The sequence below is a fragment of the Ylistrum balloti genome, unplaced genomic scaffold, assembly GCF_031769215.1.
Source record: "Ylistrum balloti isolate Yb309-2 unplaced genomic scaffold, AGI_CSIRO_Ybal_v1 Utg371040, whole genome shotgun sequence".
Taxonomy (NCBI): Eukaryota; Metazoa; Mollusca; class Bivalvia; order Pectinida; family Pectinidae; genus Ylistrum; species Ylistrum balloti.
The window spans coordinates 431,170-453,925 of NW_026782576.1; the positions used below are offsets into that span (position 1 = coordinate 431,170).

General features: G+C 36.9%; 1 protein-coding gene across 2 annotated transcripts; it reads right to left on the reverse strand.

Annotated features, from left to right (window-relative positions):
- Positions 1-733: 733 nt before the first annotated feature.
- On the reverse strand, positions 734-19,369 carry LOC132560227 (uncharacterized). Of its 2 annotated transcripts, XM_060224888.1 has the most exons (5): positions 19,114-19,369; positions 12,113-12,163; positions 10,451-10,516; positions 7,008-7,092; positions 734-5,522 (listed from the first exon to the last, which is right to left on the reverse strand). In XM_060224888.1, the coding sequence occupies exons 2-5, from the start codon at positions 12,132-12,134 to the stop codon at positions 5,318-5,320; spliced, it is 378 nt and encodes a 125-aa protein (XP_060080871.1). In that variant the 5' UTR covers positions 12,135-12,163; positions 19,114-19,369; the 3' UTR covers positions 734-5,317. The 2 variants fall into 2 exon arrangements, with proteins under 2 accessions (XP_060080871.1, XP_060080870.1); XM_060224887.1 differs by lacking the exon at positions 19,114-19,369 and having other exon boundaries at positions 12,113-12,185.
- Between the last annotated feature and the right edge of the window lie 3,387 nt (positions 19,370-22,756).

Below are 22,756 nucleotides of genomic sequence, written 5' to 3' on the forward strand. Positions count from 1 at the left end.
TTGTTTTTACTACTTTGACAGATACCGTGACATTTTTAACGGTGTCTGTTCTTTTCATGTTTGTTTCTTTTTCATGTAACGATCCTGTATCTGACATATCCTAGTTTCAAAAGGCACGTCTATTCATCACCGTGCTTTTTCTCATTCTCTTTACAGCATTGCAATGTTCCTGACTACACTTTCCACTGTTGCTATGGGATAAAATTATCACTATCTTTGCTCTGCCGAGATATTCTCTCTATTCGATGAAAACTTTCCATTCTTTCCGTGAATAACAACTTGCTGTCTCGCTTCCCCTTATCAATCAGTCACAGTTCTTTTGATAATTCTATCTCCATCAATAGGGTCTAGATCATAACATTTGTTTTGTATTATTCATAACGTATTTCACGTTCTCCAAATCTATCAACCATAGTGCATCGATCTGTCTTTGAACGTAACCAGTCTGCGATATGTATAAAAAATTTTCAGGACATTGTTGAAAATCTATTACTTATCATCAGGTCCTGACAACTGCATTTTGTGCTTCCTTGGGTCTGTCGCTGGATCTGGCTTTGTCTCTGTTAGACATTACCTACAGATGTGTGTACACATTTGAACAATGGAAAATAGGTACAGTTCTCATGTTCTCAAGAAAGACAAACAAAACAAAACGATGAAATAACAAACATGACGCTCACAGACATCTTCTGGTTAATGAGCTAAACGATGAAAAAAACTCACACAAATCGTCTATGATACATCATTTGCATGCTTTACTTGTCAATGTGTACAGATTTGTTGACAACATATTAAAAATTCACACACATGGACTCAACTATAACTATAGGACGAATCAGACATGATTGATAACAAGTGACGGAAGACCTGACAAATGTTTATACTCTATGGAATGCTGACTTATATAACATATATTTATCATACTGTAATCATATAACTACAATTGTAAGCAACTTGCTCAGTATCATAAGGTATGTCATTTTATAGCCTGTAGTAAGTATAGGTAAGGATCTAACTCAATTTGTAGGTAATTTATATCGAATCGCAAGGTATATATCATTACACAGCATACTGTATAAGGTATTTAACCTACACAGTCTGTCTAATATTTACTTATAGATCTTGTATCATACGATAAGTATCTTATATTAAACTGCACGTGACTTTTCCTATAGCACACAGTATATATGATTATGTCCAGGACCATCTACTAACTGAAAAATTATATTTATTTTACCGAATTTTATAATTTCGCTAGTATTTAAGATTATGTAACTATATTTACCACTGGCAGTGTAGGCACATTATATTGATAATCTGAAATATTTTTGAGATATTGGAAATATTGGGGATGTATGACATCAAAAAAGGGACAAAAAAGAACGATGGCAAGTCTGTTTTTGTGAACATTATACCACGTGTATGTTGCAATCCGTCTGAAAGTCTACCTGGACTTTCCCTTCAACCTTTCTGCCAAATCTTCCCAACCTAGACTTTTCCACCTAACCTTTCCGACCAAATCTTCACAACCTAGATTTTCCCCACTCAACCTTTATGACCAAATCTTTCCTACCTAGATTTTCCCATCCAACCTTTCTGACCAAATTTTTCCTATCTAGACTTTCCCACCTAACCTTTCTGACCAAATCTTTTCTACCTAGACTTTCACACCCAACCTTTCCTACCTTATCCTTCCTATCTAGATTTTTCCAACCAACTTTTCCGACCAAATCCTACCTCGACTTTTAGTTTTTATTTGTTTTGTTTTTTGTTTTTTTGTTTTGTTATTTTTTTAAGAAAAGACAAAATACTTTCCGACGTTGACATCATGTTAACTTACCCAATAGGTGTACACACATGCATATTTTATCTTTGAAATCTTATTAGATGTTATTGTTAAAACATAAAGATAAAGCGTTTTGATAATAGTCTTTTGATCCATTCGTATCTTTATTCATGACATTAAAATATAAATATTTCGTAAAAAAAGTTATTACAATGAATAATTATGAACAATATATGTATATATTGCTAGGTTGTCAGTCACCAGGAGAGAATAAGGACAGATACATAACCTGTAACATAAACGATATTTCGTTAAATACATTACAGGTGTATTACCTTACTGTACACATAATAATGTAGTCAAATGCCTACCTCGGAAACGGATAATGGATATTACCCAGTCAACTACAAGCCTTGCATACACAATATTAAAATAAGTAATTTCTCTAAACGTTTTACAGGTACAAATAACATAAATACGAGTATAACATAAATAACCACAAAATACCGGCATATAATACCTGGATATCCAGGAGTTCATTGTTCATTAGTCGTGACACGTGACAGAACGAAAGAAATCATGGAGTGATAGACTTTAGTCTAATACCGCTCCACCCCCACCCCCTAAAAAAAAAAAAAAAAAAACCACCGTATTGTTTCCATTTAAAAGAACGTATTCTGACTAAAATGATGCTTCGGGGTTTCCACCAAGCCGGAAAACGAGACTCTTAAAAAGATACTTACATATCATAATTCCTATTTGATATAAAAGCAGCACATGGCATACACCATGTCGACTTGACACAGTCAGAACTCGTTTTCCGACATCAATTTGTAAACCTTTTAAAAGAGGTGAGTTTTTTTCCGGTAACGAAAATTCATAATTTTAAACAGACGCTCTAACGTGGACATGATTTGATACTACAAAGATTTTAAAGCTTGAAAAAAAAAATAGAAAATTCGCCGAAAATTCGGATAGAAATACAAAAAGAATATCAATTGATACACTATTCCTTGTAAATAATTCCCGCGCTGTTTGCTTCTGACGATCCTAAAAGAAAATGTATATATTTTTATTGTGAATGACGTAAGTAGAGATATTTCAAGATAGTATAAATTTGGCATTATATAATTAAAGGCACTGTAGGCTGTTAAAAAGGACTAAACACTTTCGTTCATGTCTGTACGATGATTCAGTATAGCGCTATATATACATGTACTGTGATTAGTAACTGTTTAATTTATCCGCTGTGACATTTACCTGTGAATTTCGAACTAATTGATATATCATACAATATATTACAGTTGAAATCAAAATACTCTATTGTAAAACGACATATTGTAACAAACTGACAAAATATATAATATACCTCGCTATGATATCTATCTTACTGATTAAGCAAAGTTAAAATATCTGTTTATATGGTTGATAATGATAAGACATCAAACCCAATCATGGTGAATTAAAAACAAACCAGAGTTTTACAACAAATGCAACTTGATTGAATTAAAGGACCAGGTGTTCCGGTGTTTGATCTTTATTCAGCACGTATCCTAGATGTGTGTGCTATTCAAACGCAGTGAAAGTATGAAATGTAATTCTAAAGAAATAGAAACGATCTGAATTGTCAGCAAAAGATGAAATGTGTCTAACATTTCACTTGGAACGTACGGATTTTAAGAAACTTATTGAAAATTATGTAAAGTTTAAACTAAATGTGTTCCAAAACGTCTGAAACCTACTTACACACTGTAGTGGACTGGAGCCCAGGCGATAAACCTTATGATAACATTAGCAAACATATCTATTCTTCTAGTGGCATTGAAAACATATTGTATCACACCATGAATTGGGTCATACATATACATATGGTACATCTTGTTAAAGAGTGACCAGACTGTATAACAATGAATAACGAAAACGTATGTACAGGATTAAGACACCGCTGTTGTATGTGAGTATTCATCAGTTTGTGATTGACATAAAAACCGTCCCTCAGATGAATGCATGCAGAAGTTTCCATTCTGTGTAACACAAAACTGACGAACAACAATGATATACATTCCCGTCGACATAGTCACACAGAAACAATGCTTCTCGATTCCCGTCGACATAGTCCCACAGAAACAATGCTTCTCGATTCCCGTGACATTCTCTGTTCCCGTCGACATAGTCACACAGAAACAATGCTTAACTGTTCCCGTCGACACGGTTACTCACAATCAATATAATTACAATATAATGCTTCGCTTTTCCGTCGGCATGATCTCCCTCAAACAATACTTCCAGGTTCCCGTCGACATGGTCACCTTCAAACAATGCCTCTCGGCTCCTTTCGACATGGTCAGTCACCAACACTGATTTTCGGTTCCCGTCAACATGATCTCCCACAAATACTATAACGCTTCTAGGTTCCCGTCGACAAAGTCTGCCACAAACAATGCTTCTAGGTCCCCGTCGACATGGTTACATACGAACAATACAATATAACGCCTTTCGGTTCCTGTCGACAAAGCCACCTACAGAAAATGCTTCTTGGTTCCCGTCGACAAAGTCTGCCACAAACAAAGCTTCTAGGTCCCCGTCGACATGGTTACACACGAACAATATAATATAACGCCTCTAGGTTCCTGTCGATATAGCTACCTACAAAAATGCTTCTTGGTTCCTGTCGACAGTCTGCCACAAACAATGTAATATAAGTATTCTCGGTTCTGGTCGACATGGTCTTCCACAAACAATACTTCCGGTTCCCGTCGACATGGTCAGTCACCAACACTGATTCTCGGCTCCTGTCGACATAGTCTGCTATAAACAATGTAATATAACTATTCTCGGTTCTGGTCGACATGGTCTCCCACAAACAACATTTCTCGGCTCCTGACGACATGATCTCCCACAAACAACATTTCTCGGCTCCTGACGACATGATCTCCCACAAACAACATTTCTCGGTTCCCGTCGACATGATCTCCCACAAACAACATTTCTCGGCTCCTGACGACATGATCTCCCACGAACAACATTTCTCGGTTCCCGTTGACATGATCCCCCACAAACAACATTTCTCGGTTCCCGTCGACATGATCTCCCACAAACAACATTTCTCGGTTCCCGTTGACATGATCCCCCACAGACAATGTTATATAACTAGTCTCGGCTCCTGTCGACATAGTTAGCCACCAACACTGATTCTCGGCTCCTGTCGACATGCACACATCCCCATATCATCTTCCATGACACGTCGTGGATTTCCACAAAGGACCCTTTCGTTGTCAGTATTACGTTGGATATGATCAAACGAACACAGAGCTTCTTTTAAGAGAATATATTAGCCTTTATATTCCACATGAGGAGATCTATGATTCTTCAAGTGAATTTTTCATACCAAAGTGTTATTTGTACTAAATAATATGTAACGATGTTTATTAAATATTAACCACATATATGTACAATTGCACATACCCAATGTTACGAAGTTTGTGAATTGATCACTTTGTTACTTCACAAAAACATAAGACAAAGAAGTGATCAAATCTCGTCGTCCGAGTCCTGTTCGTACATATCGGGTTGTGTGTTTAATGATTTGTAGGCACTATTGCGGGGGTTCGGATGTGGCCCCGTCACGACATGGGTGGGTACTAGACTGTCCGTCGTGGTTGTCTCCATGTACACACCAGCGTTCAACATCGATGACATTTGAGAGCGTTTAGCTCGTCTTAGTTCCTCCCTCTCTCTGAAACAGCGGAAAGAAAATAATATTACTTACGATTCATTCCTTTATTCCACCAGCATTACAAATTCTTTTATTTCCTTTTTTCATTTTCTTTTCAAAGATAACTTTGTTTAGTAAAAAGTTTTAACGATCCAACCAAGATTCAACTTTGTGAATTATGAACATCTTACGAGGAGACGTTTCGGATTTCGTTTGTTTTTTTAGCTGACTTGGTCCAAAGGAACGATGAGATCAGGTTTTAATAAACTCGCTACTAGTCATAAACAACTTTACGCATTTTGACCAAATATGATCTGAAACATATTTGGATGGAGGGAATCCGTTTTGTAGAAAATGTGGGCCATGGTCCCCCGGAGAGGGAGGGGCGCAGTCCAATAGGGTAAGTATATCATTTTTTTTTAAAAGCTGGCTCTTCCCATGGGAATGATTGAATTTTGTCCAACTTTGGTCTGAAGTATCCTTGTGTGAAGGGGTCTCGATTTGTATAAATGATGGGCGTAGGCCCTCTTAGACGGGCTGGGATGGGACTAAATAGGGGAAATAGAGCAAATTCCCTAAAATCCTACTCATCTTGTGGGGATACTTGTTCTGTCCCAATTTAAACAAAACCATCGTATGGTGCAGGGGAATCAATTTTGTATAAACAGTGGGTCTCGGATGAGGCTCAACAGGGGAAATAAAATGAATACTTTTTTGAAGGAATACTTGGAATTTGTTCCAATTCAGTTTGAAGTATCCTCTGATGAAGAGGGGCAACAGGGACGGGCAGAGTAAGTCACAAAAGGGCCCAAGACACAAGACAGCAAATTCATAAAAATTATTCTTATTCTTTAGGACTGATTGAATGTTGAAAAAGTATGACCTTTGGGAATAAACAGCAAAGCAACAGATTGTATTCAAGTTACCCATGGGTAAATCAACTACCGCAAGGTCCATCTTCAATTTACTCCTATCTGTTTGACAGACATAATGCCAGGACTATTGACACAATGCTTATGATCTCATTTTTGTTTTTTAGCATTTGTCTTTGGATTTTCGTTAGTCGCTTTCCAGGTTTCAAAATGTACTGCCTTAGCATCATTGACGAAGGACGTAACGGCAGTATGATGCAAATCATCATCCAGATTACAGGTTGTACACACAATGGCAATGAAAGTTTAGTTTTGAAAATATGAAATAAATAATTTTGGTGCTAATGCATTTATCAACCTGAAGTTTAATATTTCATTCGATCAATTTTGATTTCTCCTGTCTCTTCCTAAGTTTCATAAGTAAAACCCTGAGAATCACTGTCTGAATGGTCGAAACAGCTGTATGATGCAGATTAATTGATCATCTGACACTAACTAATTGTTATTTGAAAGGAGCTAATTACTTGTGTGTCTTTTGTGTAATCGTAGTAAGCATCAAATTCATTGTATTGTAAAAGCGGCTCCAACATTCACAATTATCAACTTCTTTCGATGACGTGTAAATAGAACTTACCTTTTGTGTTTGCGGTACATGAAAGCGGCTATACCCAAAATAATAAGACATACAACAATTCCGAATACAGCCCCGGCAATGGCACCTGTGGGGAAGAGAACACAAGTAAAAACAATATGGAATACAGCCCCGGCAATGGCACCTGTGTGGAAGAGAACACAAGTAAAAACAATATGGAATACAGCCCCGGCAATGGCACCTGTGTGGAAGAGAACACAAGTAAAAACAATATGGAGTAAACCCCGGCAATGGCACCTGTGGGGAAGAGAACACAAGTAAAAACAATATGGAGTAAACCCCGGCAATGGCACCTGTGTGGAAGAGAACACAAGTAAAAACAATATGGAATACAGCCCCGGCAATGGCACCTGTGTGGAAGAGAACACAAGTAAAAACAATATGGAATACAGCCCCGGCAATGGCACCTGTGGGGAAGAGAACACAAGTAAAAACAATATGGAATACAGCCCCGGCAATGGCACCTGTGGGGAAGAGAACACAAGTAAAAACAATATGGAATACAGCCCCGGCAATGGCACCTGTGGGGAAGAGAACACAAGTAAAAACAATATGGAATACAGCCCCGGCAATGGCACCTGTGGGGAAGAGAACACAAGTAAAAACAATATGGAATACAGCCCCGGCAATGGCACCTGTGTGGAAGAGAACACAAGTAAAAACAATATGGAGTAAACCCCGGCAATGGCACCTGTGTGGAAGAGAACACAAGTAAAAACAATATGGAGTAAACCCCAGCAATGGCACCTGTGGGGAAGAGAACACAAGTAAAAACAATATGGAGTAAACCCCAGCAATGGCACCTGTGGGGAAGAGAACACAAGTAAAAACAATATGGAGTAAACCCCGGCAATGGCACCTGTGTTGAAGAGAACACAAGTAAAAACAATATGGAATACAGCCCCGGCAATGGCACCTGTGTGGAAGAGAACACAAGTAAAAACAATATGGAATACAGCCCCGGCAATGGCACCTGTGTGGAAGAGAACACAAGTAAAAACATTATGGAGTAAACCCCAGCAATGGCACCTGTGTGGGAAACACAAGTAAAATTTAGACAGGAAATTCAAAATTGAATATATACATAATGCTAAGATATTCTTACGTAACTAATGGTTAGAAAACAGTGTGAAGTTTCGATGAAGACTACACTGTGTGAAATGGGAAATTACAAGACTTTCCGGCTGATTCCAATACCAACTCGTACACTGTATACCTCAGCGTAAATACACTTCACAATGGCCAATCAAATTAGTTATTATATAACAGCATCTATTAATTATTTAATGCCATACATATATCATCTTGTTAACGAAAGTTTATTTAGTGAACGGTCGACTAGATATCTGATATATTTGATATGTCTATACTAGTTTTTGCATTCATATTATAGCGCATCGTATGCACATGAGTGTAGCTCTTCCAGGGGTGAGAAATGGCAGATTGAACAGAGTTGCCTCCCTTCCCAAATGTGTACACATTTGTTACACCTCGCCTCGATTACATTGGATTTCATCATAGGTTAGATGACCTGAATCGGCCGAGGTGTTCCTGTTGATGTACCGAGTAAAGGAAATCTCGTTTTATCATCTCTTTGAAAAAATAAAGATATCAAGAGGTTTGAAAACTTAGATAACAATTGCCTTCCTTATATGAACGAACCACAAAGCTGTGGTGCACATGGTAACCCGGTTTTACTTGATTACTACAAGTTTTCAGACCATCCTAAGGTAAATGCAACACATACATGGGAAGGGAGGTAATCAAGCCCATTCATTGATTTTGATTCACAAATTTTAGTTTTAAAGAGATATACTAGGGTCCCTACGCTTTTATCAATTTATTCATTTATTTATTTAAATGCATTAACAGATAAAATTAATCGACAAAGAAGCCTGTGTTTGTTATGGATTGGTTTTATATCCAATATAGCTTGGCGGAAACCAGGGTAGAAACCTTCACTTTGGTACGGTGACGTCAGAACACTTCACGAATTATATAGTCTTCATCTAGGAGGAAACCACTTATTTATTAATTTATCGTTTAATGAACGATGATTTCCATGTTAGTGGATATGTTCCCTAAAACAATTACTTTGTGTGACCTGTCATTGAGATATGAATCAAATCATGTAATGGTATTTGAATCACATTTATATAATTTAGCTTCTCATGTATCACAGCATGGTCTAAGAAAATAACACCATTTACAAGAAAATATCAATATCATTTACCCATGAATTAACTATTTTCTTTATCAATATTTACCATTAAATAAATGAAGCTCCTTGTGATTATAAACTTTCCGTTTGATACGTTGGAATGGGTATGCATAACCCCTTAATCTCAGGAAGTAGAACATCCCGTTTTGTCTAATCGGATACACCCTAAGCTGTTCCGTCTTCCTGGCGGGTATTGATTATCCTCTATACTGAGTACAGAATTTTCGGCTATTCGTGATGTGATTAACTGATGCATGCTGTACAGCTACCAGTGTTTGGCGTCCTATTTAGCGCCAAGACATACTAACTATTGTTCATCACACGAGTTCATCCTGAGACACTATAATAAAATTAGTTGGGTTTGAGAAATTAAAGAATTAAATCAAATCTTTCATGACATTTTGTAAAAAAATATTTTTATCTGCACAATAAAAAGTAACTGTGCTGACGTAATCTCTATGGAATCGATAATTACTGTACATGTGGTGCCAATGCAATGGCTGTCTTTTACTTTATATTTACTGTGATCTCTCTGAAAGTTATCATCATGATGAGGTTGTAGTATTTCTCATTCACCAGATTTTCGTGGGAAGCTTTGTTCGTCAACAGCTAGGATGACATGAAGGAGCTATACAATGAACAATTGCTAAGGCTTTATCTCGGGGTCTAGTCAAGGCACTGTGTACATTGTTTAAGACTTTATTTCAGGGTCTAGTCAATGTGCTTGCAGACCTTGTCCCTTGCTACATATAGTACTGATGGTTTTGGAATAAGAACAAGGAATTTGCATACAGACTAACGAGAAACATGAAAGATATCAGAGAATTCTTCATCCTATATGAAAACAGGAACCTTTGTATTCCTGTCACCTTTTTTTTAATTAATTAACGAGATGGTAGATGGGAAATCTAAGGTTTACTACGCACGGTATATAAAAATCTTATGTATAAGAGATCGGTATACACCGATTTATTCCTATATCAGTTGCTTTACACTACAATCTCTATATTGATCAAAACTAACTTTTCACGTGTTTGGTTCCGTGGGTTAGATATAAAACACAACGAGTTCAATATTTACCAAAACATTGACACATACGTGTGAACAGTATGGACTTTTATTCCCTTTAACATACTATTGGATCGATTTGATGGGTTATTTACGATCCGTGTCTCCATTCCTCAATATTAAAACATCTATATACCTGCTTCAGTAGGGGTTTCCTGACTTTCGTCTCCCATCGTCGATCGCGGGGTTGTGGAAATAGGTACTGAAAAACATAGATAACATATAATTGTTTAAAATTCCAATTGTTTAATTGTACTTGAGCTTATTAACAAGTATCATGATATTTGATGATAAGGAAACAAACGAGCAATGGAAATATAAGACAAAAATAAAACATTAACATAGGATTCGATCCAACTTTATACTAATGATAGGATAAGTCTCTTCGTTACTATCAAACTTTTGATGTACCCTATGAAATGACCTATACATTTTGTATCCTGCAACCGCCATTGTCGGAATACACATGCCACTTATATATTTGCTGTATTCGGCAGTGACGGAAAATAGCTGTATTTTAGCACGAGCATAAATTCTTTAATTCATTACTCTCTGAATTAACATAAAAATGACATTTCATAACATAAATACTTGTTGAAATAAGCGATGTTATATGTTGTAAAGAACGAGTTTATTTGCGAAAATTCATAAAATCGTTGTCATATCTGCTGAAGTTTTGAATCATATTTCTCCGCGGAGCAATTAATTTGGCCTACGTCATCATACAAAATTCAGCGTTATTTCGTAAACGTCAGGAATAAAATATTAAACAACAGAACTTTTAAAGCTTTGAAGGTCTTATTTTCAATCAGTGTTGCAGGATAAATAGAATACATGGTTGGTGTCTTAAAATATAAGCTGCATTTTTCTCGGGATAGACAGACAAAAGTGACTTGCCAGAGGCACTTTTGTCACCCTTCCCAAAATACATGTACAGCTGATATTTTAAGACACCGATCATGCATTTTCAAAGGAATTTCTATTTCTGAAAATGTCATCTATCGTTGCTTTTAAAAAACTATAACCACTGTTTAACACCAATGAGTTACTATTTGGGAATATAAACATTAAGATTATCTATAACCTAATCTTATTGATTGACATGGGATTTATGTAACCTGGTGTGGTGTTGTACTCTGTTGTAGACGTGTTTACTTTTTACTATATACCATTCTCTCCATTAATTTAAGTAAAATTATTTCAAATTCCCTCTTTATACGGAGTGATCCTCTAGATCAATTCATTCATTCTTTGGTTTCTTTAGATGTTATTACAGACATCGGATGTCTTTTTGAAAAGTGATTGCCCTCTATGTATGTATGTATGTATGTATGTATGTATGTATGTATGTATGTATGTATCTATCTATCTATCTATCTATCTTATCTATCTATCTATATACTTTAGTAGTAGTAGTTTAGTTGTTTTCTATTGGTATTGTTCCAGCACAAGAAAGTGAGTGAATGGGCCACTTCGGCTAACGAGAAGTCTAGTAAAGCAATATATATATATATATACACGTATATATATACATTCAATCATTTCCATTATATGTATCATCTTCAATGTGGCAGTCAGTCACGTGATCGTCGTTTGTGGGAAAACTCAACGTAAATTATTTCCTTAGCTTTGACCTCGTTAGTTTGTTTGGGATTACATACCTAAGTTGTTTACTACATACAGTGTAATCATTTACAAGAAACGGATATTATGATCAGCTGTGGTAGACCTCCTGGTTTATCATACATACACTCAACTACCTACGTGAATATAGCCACAAAATCAGCTGTTTACCTACCTGTAAGCGTACTGGCATTCATGGATGATTCTCCGCCCCCTCCCAGCAAATCTTCAAGATAACGTAGAGCCATTTTACACAATAAACAAAGATGGTTGTTTTTGAACAATCACTAATAAAGCTATTGTCAACGTGGAACATACATGATGTTAATACACGAATGATGTCATTTCATTGTAAGTTTTGATTGGAGTTTCGTTATCTGCATACTTACAGTCCAACGTTCACATCTCTATGTTGACTTCAGGTAATTCTAGACCATGTATATGAGCTGTACACACCACACACACACACATATATACCTGATGAAACGGCGGTTGTTAAATGACAGGTACGGAGTGTTTAACAAACAGACTACATACGTACTGAGCGTAGGGAAAACAGTGACAACAGTTACCCACTATAAAGACCGGAAAGATAATAATGTGAGTGACATATATTCAATAAAGTTCCTACACACGTTAACTGAATGCAAATTACACAAAAACACCAAGAACAGTCACGTGATTGCTGCACTCTATGACTATACTTACATTATGACAATAACAGCCATCTCTTTATGATATAATTTGACATTTACTTACCGTATACTGTATGCTACCAAATCCCGACATTTGATTACCGTATACTCTATGCTACCAAATCCGGACATTTACTTACCTTATACTCCATGCTACGAAATCCCGACTTTTAATTACCGTATACTTTATGCTACCAAATCCCGATATTTACTTACCGTATACTGTATGCTATCAAATCCTGACATTTACCTCGGGTAAAATAATGACGTCACACCACTACCAAATCCCGACATTTACTTACCGTATACTGTATGCTACCAAATCCCGATATTTACTTACCGTATACTGTATGCTACCAAATCCTGACATTTACCTCGAGTAAAATAATGACGTCACACCACTACCAAATCCCGACATTTACTTACCGTATACTGTATGCTACTAAATCCCGACATTTACTTACCGTATACTGTATGCTACCATATCCCGACATTTACTTACCGTATACTGTATGCTACCAAATCCCGACATTTAATTACCGTATACTGTATGCTACCAAATCCCGACATTTAATTACCGTATACTGTATGCTACCAAATCCCGACATTTAATTACCGTATACTGTATGCTACCATATCCCGACATTTACTTACCGTATACTGTAAGCTACCAAATCCCGATATTTACTTACCGTATACTGTAAGCTACCAAATCCCGATATTTACTTACCGTATACTGTAAGCTACCAAATCCCGATATTTACTTACCGTATACTGTAAGCTACCAAATCCCGATATTTACTTACCGTATACTGTAAGCTACCAAATCCCGATATTTACTTACCGTATACTGTAAGCTACCAAATCCCGATATTTACTTACCGTATACTGTAAGCTACTAAATCCTGACATTTACTTCGAGTATGATAACGACATTAGCCTACAGTAGACAATGACGGCCACCTCACAACCAAAGTCTGACACTTGCCTACAGTAGACAATGACGGCCACCTCACAACCAAAGTCTAACACTTGCCTACAGTAGACAATGACGGCCACCTCACAACCAAAGTCTGACACTTGCCTTCAGTAGACAATGACGGCCACCTCACAACCAAAGTCTAACACTTGCCTACAGTAGACAATGACGGTCACCTCACAACCAAAGTCTGACACTTGCCTACAGTAGATAATGTCATCACCTCACAACCAAAGTCTAACACTTGCCTACAGTAGACAATGACGGTCACTTCTCAACCAAAGTCTAACACTTGCCTACAGTAGACAATGACGTTCACCTCACAACCAAAGTCTGACACTTGCCTACAGTAGATAATGTCATCACCTCACAACCAAAGTCTAACACTTGCCTACAGTAGACAATGACGTTCACCTCACAGCCAAAGTCTAACATTTGCCTACAGTAGACAATGATGTCACTTAACAAATAAACCCTGTTGGGTCCATTTTTGTTAACTGTGTTCTCATTTGAGAACGCAACATTACTACTTGGTTTGACCAAGATTTTCACGGCGGGTGTCGTCGATGAAGTAGAAAACGCTGACTCTTCCGGAAAGTCGGTTTTTATTTCACTGCCAAATATTTTCCTAGAGAGAGGAAATGACTGTGACCTCGCCACAAATCTAGGACATCTTCACTATGACAATGACGGTCACTACCAAACTGATATACTACTATCATTAGGACAATTACGGTCACTACCAAACTGATATATTACTATCATTAGGACAATGACCAGTCTGATATATCGTGTTACCCTATTATTGTTAATTGTATTGGAATAAGATATGGCATTAGGGACTACTCTATCTTCTATAGTAATTGTGTTGCCGTTGAAAGAAAACGACGCTGATCTCCCTTCTTTTGACACAGCAGACTCTATAAAATATTTGCTATAAAGGAAAATGAAAAGCCAGTCTTCAAAAATGTTACCAGCTGGCTGAGACCAGTTGTATTTACACAACAATATAATTGTACTGTCGCTCACTTTGAAAAGAAATCTCTAAACCCCACAAATTTGAGACATTCCTTTAAACACTTTGGGTTGGTGCATGGTATTGGACAGAATTGAAAAATCAGAAGTTATTATACAAGGGACGTTTTTTTATGATCTGACACGATTTTCATGATCTGACCTTCAAGTGGTATAAAAAATTCCCGATTCCATTAATTCCAGTTCTGGACTCTTGAAACCGTATCTCAGTACGGGTAATTCCTTAATTTGATAGTAATACAGTATCAATATATTTGATTAAAAGTTTGGTAGAATTACTAAACGACCAAACGTTTATATGATTTCTTTTAAAGATTCTGGTATATCAAGTTTTGTACCATTGCAGACGTAGCCTGATTGATGAGAAGTTCGTCTTCAGAAAGACATAATGTATATGTAGGGTTTCCTTGGCTATCGGATACGCCTTGCAGGCAGGAAATGTAATTTAGTATGGCAGACACGTTATTAGATGCCTTATCCGCCGACAAAATTAGTTGGACGTATTTTTTATCAGTTTGAATTTGGTCTTCATTTTTTTAAGATTTTAGACTCTTATTTTTTTAGAATGGATGGACCGAATAATTTAATTAATGCTATTATGGTAGATAAATGCTTTCTGCTTTTATGGTTAACTACATCCGTGACTAGCTGAATACATGGAAAGCTGTTGGTGAGTGGTATGGACAAGTATTTAATTGTTAGTAAATTATTTGTTACTATCTCAGTTAGATTGATTTTTTTTAAAAAGTAGACAAAATGATAAGTCAGCGTTAATATATTATCTCATCCTATTTTGAACAGAAATGTTAAAGTTTTTCATTGCTTATTGGTCGTAATAATATACCATAGCGTTAAGATCGTGACACCAACAGATTACTTTCTATTTTCCTGTTTAACTTTTCGAAAACAACGTTTATAGGATATGAATAAAAGTGACGAATCCCTTTCTAGTGTATTGATAACTACGTATATACAAAGTACTTCTCATTACACACGACGTGACTCAGGCCTAACTACTTGCACGTAAAGGACCCATCATAGATAACCGGATGTGACGTTAATATATACCAGATCTAAGTAATCGGAACAGGTGAAGCTTTTTACGCTGAAAAATAAATATATCGACACTGTTTGTTAACTGATAAACTGGCAAGTTCAAATTTCGATAAAAAGAAGAATGTCTGTTGAATTTCTGTTCACAATAGCTTCGGGCGCTGATCTGGATATACATATCATTGTTTCCTTATACAGTGTCAGTGTTATTATCATTTTCTAAATAACATTGATTAACATCAGAGCCGTCCTTTTGTATTTCGACCGTTAATCCTGTTTTGAATGTGATAAGCAAATATTTCAGAAAATAATTCCGATGAATTTTGTCATCACTGCAACAATACACTGATACTTATTGATTGACATGTTCAGTGTAACTTTGGTACCGCGAGACGTATCTGTGACGTCAGTATAAGCCAGAGGATAGCATTCTATCATGTGGTATTTCCAGTAATGATTATTGTTGTCATAAAGCATCAATGGAAACAATCTTAAAGTAATGAAAAGAAAATCTGTAAACATCCAGGGAGTTTGGAAAGGTGTAGATAGTCGAGTCGGTATCGCTCTGACATATTGTCAGCCTTTTAAAATATTGATCGACTTCACTCTAGGTCGCCTCAAAGTCTGAAATGGTATGATATTGATAAAATCACACTTAAAGTCAATGGTTTTTAATGTATTATTGTTCTCCTTAAATATAATAAAAAACCAGATTATGGATTAATGAAATATTTTACCCCGCCCACTTGGGGAGAGGTGAGTTAGTGAAATTTCCGCCAGTGGATCACTCTCGACATGACCGTCTCGTCCTCACTTCCACTTTCCTAGAAGTGAGTGTTTTTATTTGTTTTTCGTCCACGACTAGAATTTATTTCGAAAAACTTATCTTCGTTATCTGACAGATTGCATGGTCATTACAATGATTATGTTTTATAGAATAAAAAAAATTAATTTACCTGGGTAGATATTATTTAACTTCAATAATACTTCCGAGTCGAAAATGACTTAAACTTCGTTAACTAACCAGCTAAACCTGGTTTATTCGTTCAGCCGTTAGGGAAGACGACAGTGTAGGACTACTCATTACTCACAGTAACGTTGTTACATTCAACTGTCGGCCTGGGATGAATTTGATTAACGGAAGCTTACTATCATCCAACCCATTCAATTCCCCGAATGGTTACCTAACGATCTACCATAAACCGTTCTAAATTCTCTAATTGAATACATCCTGATCAATCGAACTGGTCTGTTTGGCCGCAGAATATAATCCATCTTCTGTCGTACACTGATCTGGAAGAGTCTGCGAGAAACTAATACGATAAGGTAAGGAAGTTGGGGAAAGTATAGCACAGATAACGATATCTAGTGTAACATAACCCTAGGGGAGATTAACATGGTACACACGGAAAATGGTAGCCGTATTTTGAGTTCTTTGAAATTATTGACAAAAATGAATAAGGTTATCTCTGGATGGTGCCTGGTGTGACCAATTATTTATTTTGGTTAATTCTGAACACTGTGTCCCCGAAACTCGGTTACTGCTAAACGCGGTTAACAATGCACACAGTTTTTCGGTGCCTGGTTAAATTACTGACTAACGCGGTTAACACTACAAACAGTTTCTCGAAGCCTGGTTAAATTACTGACTAACGTGGTTAACCATGCAGACAATTTCTCAAAGCCTGGTTAAATTACTTAATGTGGTTAAATCCTAACACATTTTATTGAAGCATCGTTATATCACCAAACTATGCGGTTAATTTTAAGAGCGTTTTGAAGCCTCATTAAATCATCAACTAACGCGGTTAAGTTAAACAGTTTATTGAAGCCTCGTTAAACCACTAACTTATGCGGTTAAGTTAAACAGTTTATTGAAGCATCATTAAATCATTAACTAACGCGGTTAAGTTAAACAGTTTATTGAAGCCCCGTTTCATCGCTAACGTAAGTGTAACATAGTGTCTTGAAGCCGCGTTAAATTAATAACTCGTGCGGTTAAGTTTAATACAGTTTCTTTCAGCCTCATTAAATCACTAACTAATGCGGTTAGGTTTAACACGGTTTATTGAAAGATGGTTAGACTACTGACTAACGCGGTTAAGTTTAACACAGTTAATTGAAGCCTCATTGAATCCCGTACTAATGTGGTTAAGTTTAACACAGTTTATTGAAAGCTGGTCAGATAACTGACTAACGTTATTAACTCTACAAAGAGTTTTTTTGAATTACCTGAAGCCACGTCAGATTACAAACTAATGTGGCCAACTCTGAACAGTTTCTGGAGCCTCGTGCGATTACAGACTAACGTGGTTAATTCTTAACACAGTTTCTTGAGTCTCTTGAAGCCTCGTGAGATAACTGACTAACGTGGTTAATTCTTAACACAGTTTCTTGAGTCTCTTGAAGCCTCGTGAGATAACTGACTAACGTGGTTAATTCTTAACACAGTTTCTTGAGTCTCTTGAAGCCTCGTGAGATAACTGACTAACGTGGTTAATTCTTAACACAGTTTCTTGAGTCTCTTGAAGTCTCGTTGGATGACTGGCTAACATGGTTAACTCTATACCTAGTTTCTGGAACCCTGGTTAGAATAATGACTAACACGGTTGACTCTGAATACTATATCTTAGATAACTGACTAACATGGTTAACTCTACACCTAGGTTCTGGAACCCTGGTTGGAATAATGACTAACACGGTTGACTCTGAATACGATATCTTAGATAACTGACTAACATGGTTAACTCTACACCTAGGTTCTGGAACCCTGGTTAGAATAATGACTAACACGGTTGACTCTGAATACGATATCTTAGATAACTGACTAACATGGTTAACTCTACACCTAGTTTCTGGAACCCTGGTTGGATTAATGACTAACACTAACGGGATAATTTCTGGATGCTTTAATTAAAGTCTTGTTAAAATGTTGACAGTATAGGTGTTAAATCTACCGAAACTGAAATTCACAAAATTGAAAAAGTGAATATTTGAAAGCAAAAGTATGAATACAATAGCAACAAAAACACTGCTGTTCTTTGTCAAGCACTAGACGACCCTTGTATGGCTTAGTTGAGTAGTACAAATAAAACATTGATATATAGCTAGCGGATGTGAACTTACAGTGCACGACGAATACGTGAACGAGGCTATATGTTTACAGTTGGAACCAGCGATAGAAGGTGGAAATGATAAGCAGAGCTTTATCCATCTAAAGTGTTGATATACCACTTCACATAGCAAACTGCACTATGTGTAAGCGGAGAACCGCGTTGTAGCATATAGTTATTGTACACATATGTTAGATGTATTTGTAGGAAGAGTCGATCATATGGTAAACACAGAATGACAACATCAACGGTTATAACGTGCAGTCAACATACAGCCCCACCCCTATAAACATCTACTCACAGGAGCGTGAATCACTAAAGCCCCTCCTTGGGGCACGAGTTGAGTTCCTCGGTTGGGTTACTCCGTACTTCCAGCTTCTCTGGTGTAGCAGATGATCGCTTGGTCATACTTGGTCAGAATACATAAACACTGCCGAAACCGTGCTTCTGAGGCTGAGCTGGTGTTGGAGCGCAGGAGAGACACCTCGACATACGGGCAACCGATCAATACATGTCCACATTTATATGCGTGTGTTGTATATATGATTGGCTTTGTCACAAGTTAACTTGACATCGGCTGTACAGGGTGCGTTGTATGCACTGCAGCATACGTCTCAAGTGAAATATATATGTACGGTGTATATATGGCGTTGTCACACGTGTTTGTGAAGCAGTGTCTACAAGAGAAGCACGGAAGTTTTAATATAAAATAAAAAAGAAAACTTCATCTGCACAAGAAACAACCCGATACACGTGACTAGAGTAATGAGCAGGAACGACATCAGATGCGCTGTTTAGATAACGCACCTTTTCCTGTCCATAGCATCGTTAGTTCGAACAAAGATTGTAAAGCAATGTTTATTGTTATTTTACTCATTTTGACAATCTACTACATGCTGCAAATATGCTAAACTCTTTCTAGAAACATCGATTTGCCTGTTCTCTATATCTCGATTTAGACATCCGATCTCGAGAGATTCAGGCCGGTGAAGGCTGTGTGAAAATTTTTTCATTTGTCACCATGGTCTCGCGGAAAATGTTCCTTGTGTAATATAAAGTTATATGTTTTCAATGTGCCTGGTGGGTCCGTTGTTGTTAACCTTATTCTCATTTGAGAACGTGACATTACTTACGTGGATGAACTGAAAGTTGTATATGACAGGTGCCTTTAATGACGACGCTTACCCTTCTGGAACACCTAGTCTTTTTCTCCCTTGTACTTTTTTTTTTAAGGATTTCTGACTTCATTTGCATTTGTTCATGCTTTAGTTACATTGAATTTAAATTTGAGTTGAGATTTTCCCCGTTGTTGTTATACCACAAACTCGCGTGTTTAAAGCAATCAAGTGTAATCTGTTTATAGAAAGGTATTGCTGAACTCAGTCAGTGATTTATGGAGTGAAAGCAAAATAAACGGTTGGTCTTTATGTGAAATAAAACACTCTCTGACAGCGATCGCGATATGATCAAATTCAGCTGTTGTTAGGTTCGTATATCATGAGTGTATTTTCCCAGAATCCAGAGTTAAACATAGCAAAGAAGGTAGGTCTTTTTAAGTGTTTTTTTCCAGGAAGACACTTCCAGGTCAGCTGTATTTGTGTGGGCTCTTCGAAAATTTGCAGGTCAGAGGAGTTTGTGTGTGTTTGAAACAAAATTAAGATATATCGCAATCTTTTCCTGGTCTATTTTAACAGCAGACGGCATAAACAAATATTTATAACAATCCCAGTAAAACAACTCTAAGATGCACAAGTATTGTTAACTATTTATCTATTTGGTAAACAGAAAGTAGTCTTCAAATAAATTATCTGCTCTTAAAAATGACAAAAAGTTTTGATCAAAGTCCACTACTGATTACTGTGTTTTCCTACGAGTTAAGCTGACCAAGAAGTGCATATATATATCGTAGATAAAGACGTTGTAGTTTCCTTTGGGGGGAAATCGATACGATCTTTCACCAGTAGAGTTTCAAATTGACCATTCAGGTGAACTCTAAGTGGTTATTTTTACCGTGAGCAGATACACGTTTGGAAATCAATCTGTTTCGTGTCGAGAATGTACATGTTGGTAGATATCTTTTGCCCAGTTTATAAGTAACAGGGTGCCTAGGCAATATTGATTTATATACCATTTGTTATTGAAAATGTTAGTTAATACAGATAGGTAGTGTCAAGTATGCAGTTCAAATACCCAGAGGAGTCCCATATTTAAGTGTTATTCCTAGTATTGAATCACCTCTATCAACGTTGTCTTCGTGTGAACGTACGATTCACATGTTTTAATCGTTGATTTTGAAATACCACGAACACGGTTAATACGTCATTGAAATTTCCATCAAAGGCTTTCTTACTTTTCATTGGTAATTGGCCATCGTGAATAATAATAAACTTCAGATTTTTTTTATCTATAAAATGCTTCTTTTATGAGTTGATACTGTTCTGTGTATTTGTTGATGTATTTGTACAGTAAGCGTGAAAACATTCCAACTTTTTGTTACATTATATAGACTAATGATGTGACGGATATTGACTGATCCTTGACATATAGAGATTCTAAAACTTTACAATATTTAAATATAACTTGATTAAGTACCGTAAAGTGCTGAATATATAATTTGTTTCTATCGGAATCTAGTTGTTAGAATACTCAGTTTCCTTAACTTGATCCGTTAGATGCGAAAGGAATGTGTTTCACGATCAAAGCATTCAAGAGTTAATTCCCTTCGTATATTTGATGTGCTAATAACGGTACACTTAAGGGTACAATGTATAATGTCAAATTCTATCATTAAGATGGTATAAAATCTGTTTGTTCAAGAGTTACTACAACCCTCTCGTTAAGGCCATATGGTCTACTATTCTACTCCTTCATGATACAAATTCCAGCAGTGAAATTTTGCCAAAACAAACGAGCACTTGACTTTAACAATCAATTATAGTCAAACTTGGATTCAGAATCAGAGTGTCTGATAATGTTACAGATATGATCGTTTGCTTCCATTTAAACTTAATGAGGTGGCTTTGCTTCCTGTAAAGGTTCAAAAATGAAAGAGATTCTGCAAAACAAAACCACTATCAATATGAAGTAACAGTTAAACATGACTGATACAGTAAACGCGTTGACAATGTAGACATAGAAATGACCATGGTTCGGCGTCAAAGTGACTGTCCCACTTAGCGAATTAAAGTGTAAATGGTGAATAATTGACATGAGACAGTGACATGCGTGAGGGATGTAAATATATATAATAAGACATACTATATCGTTTGGAGCAAAGTTCTGCCGTTTATAACGAGCATAAATGCCACAAAAAGACAGCTAAATACTTTTCGTTTTCATCATAGGTGCTTATCATTTTCATCATAAGTCTTTTGTTTTAAGCAAATGAGCACAACCATGTTGTATTAGTATAATCTTGACTTGAAGCAATGTCTAACAGCACATATGATGTGGGGGGGACCCAACAAAAACTTATCGTTCATCTCGGGGATAACCCTTCGGCAGTCTCTTATGTGTAACATGGGAATCCAACGGCAGGCTCTGGTGTGTAACATAGGAAACCAACGGCAGTCTCTGGTGTGTAACATGGGAATCCAACGGCAGTCACTGGTGTGTAACATGGAAATCCATCGGCAGTCTCTGGTGTGTAACATGGGAATCCATCGGTAGTCTCTGGTGTGTAACATAGGAATCCAACGGCAGGCTCTGGTGTATAACATGGGAATCCAACGACAGGCTCTGGTGTATAACATGGGAATCCAACTGCAGGCTCTGGTGTGTAACATGGGAATCCATCGGCAGTCTCTGGTGTGTAACATAGGAATCCAACGGCAGGCTCTGGTGTGTAACGTAACATGGGAATCCAACGGCAGGCTCTGGTGTATAACATGGGAATCCAAAGGCAGGCTCTGGTGTGTAGTACGGGAATCCAACGACAGGCTCTG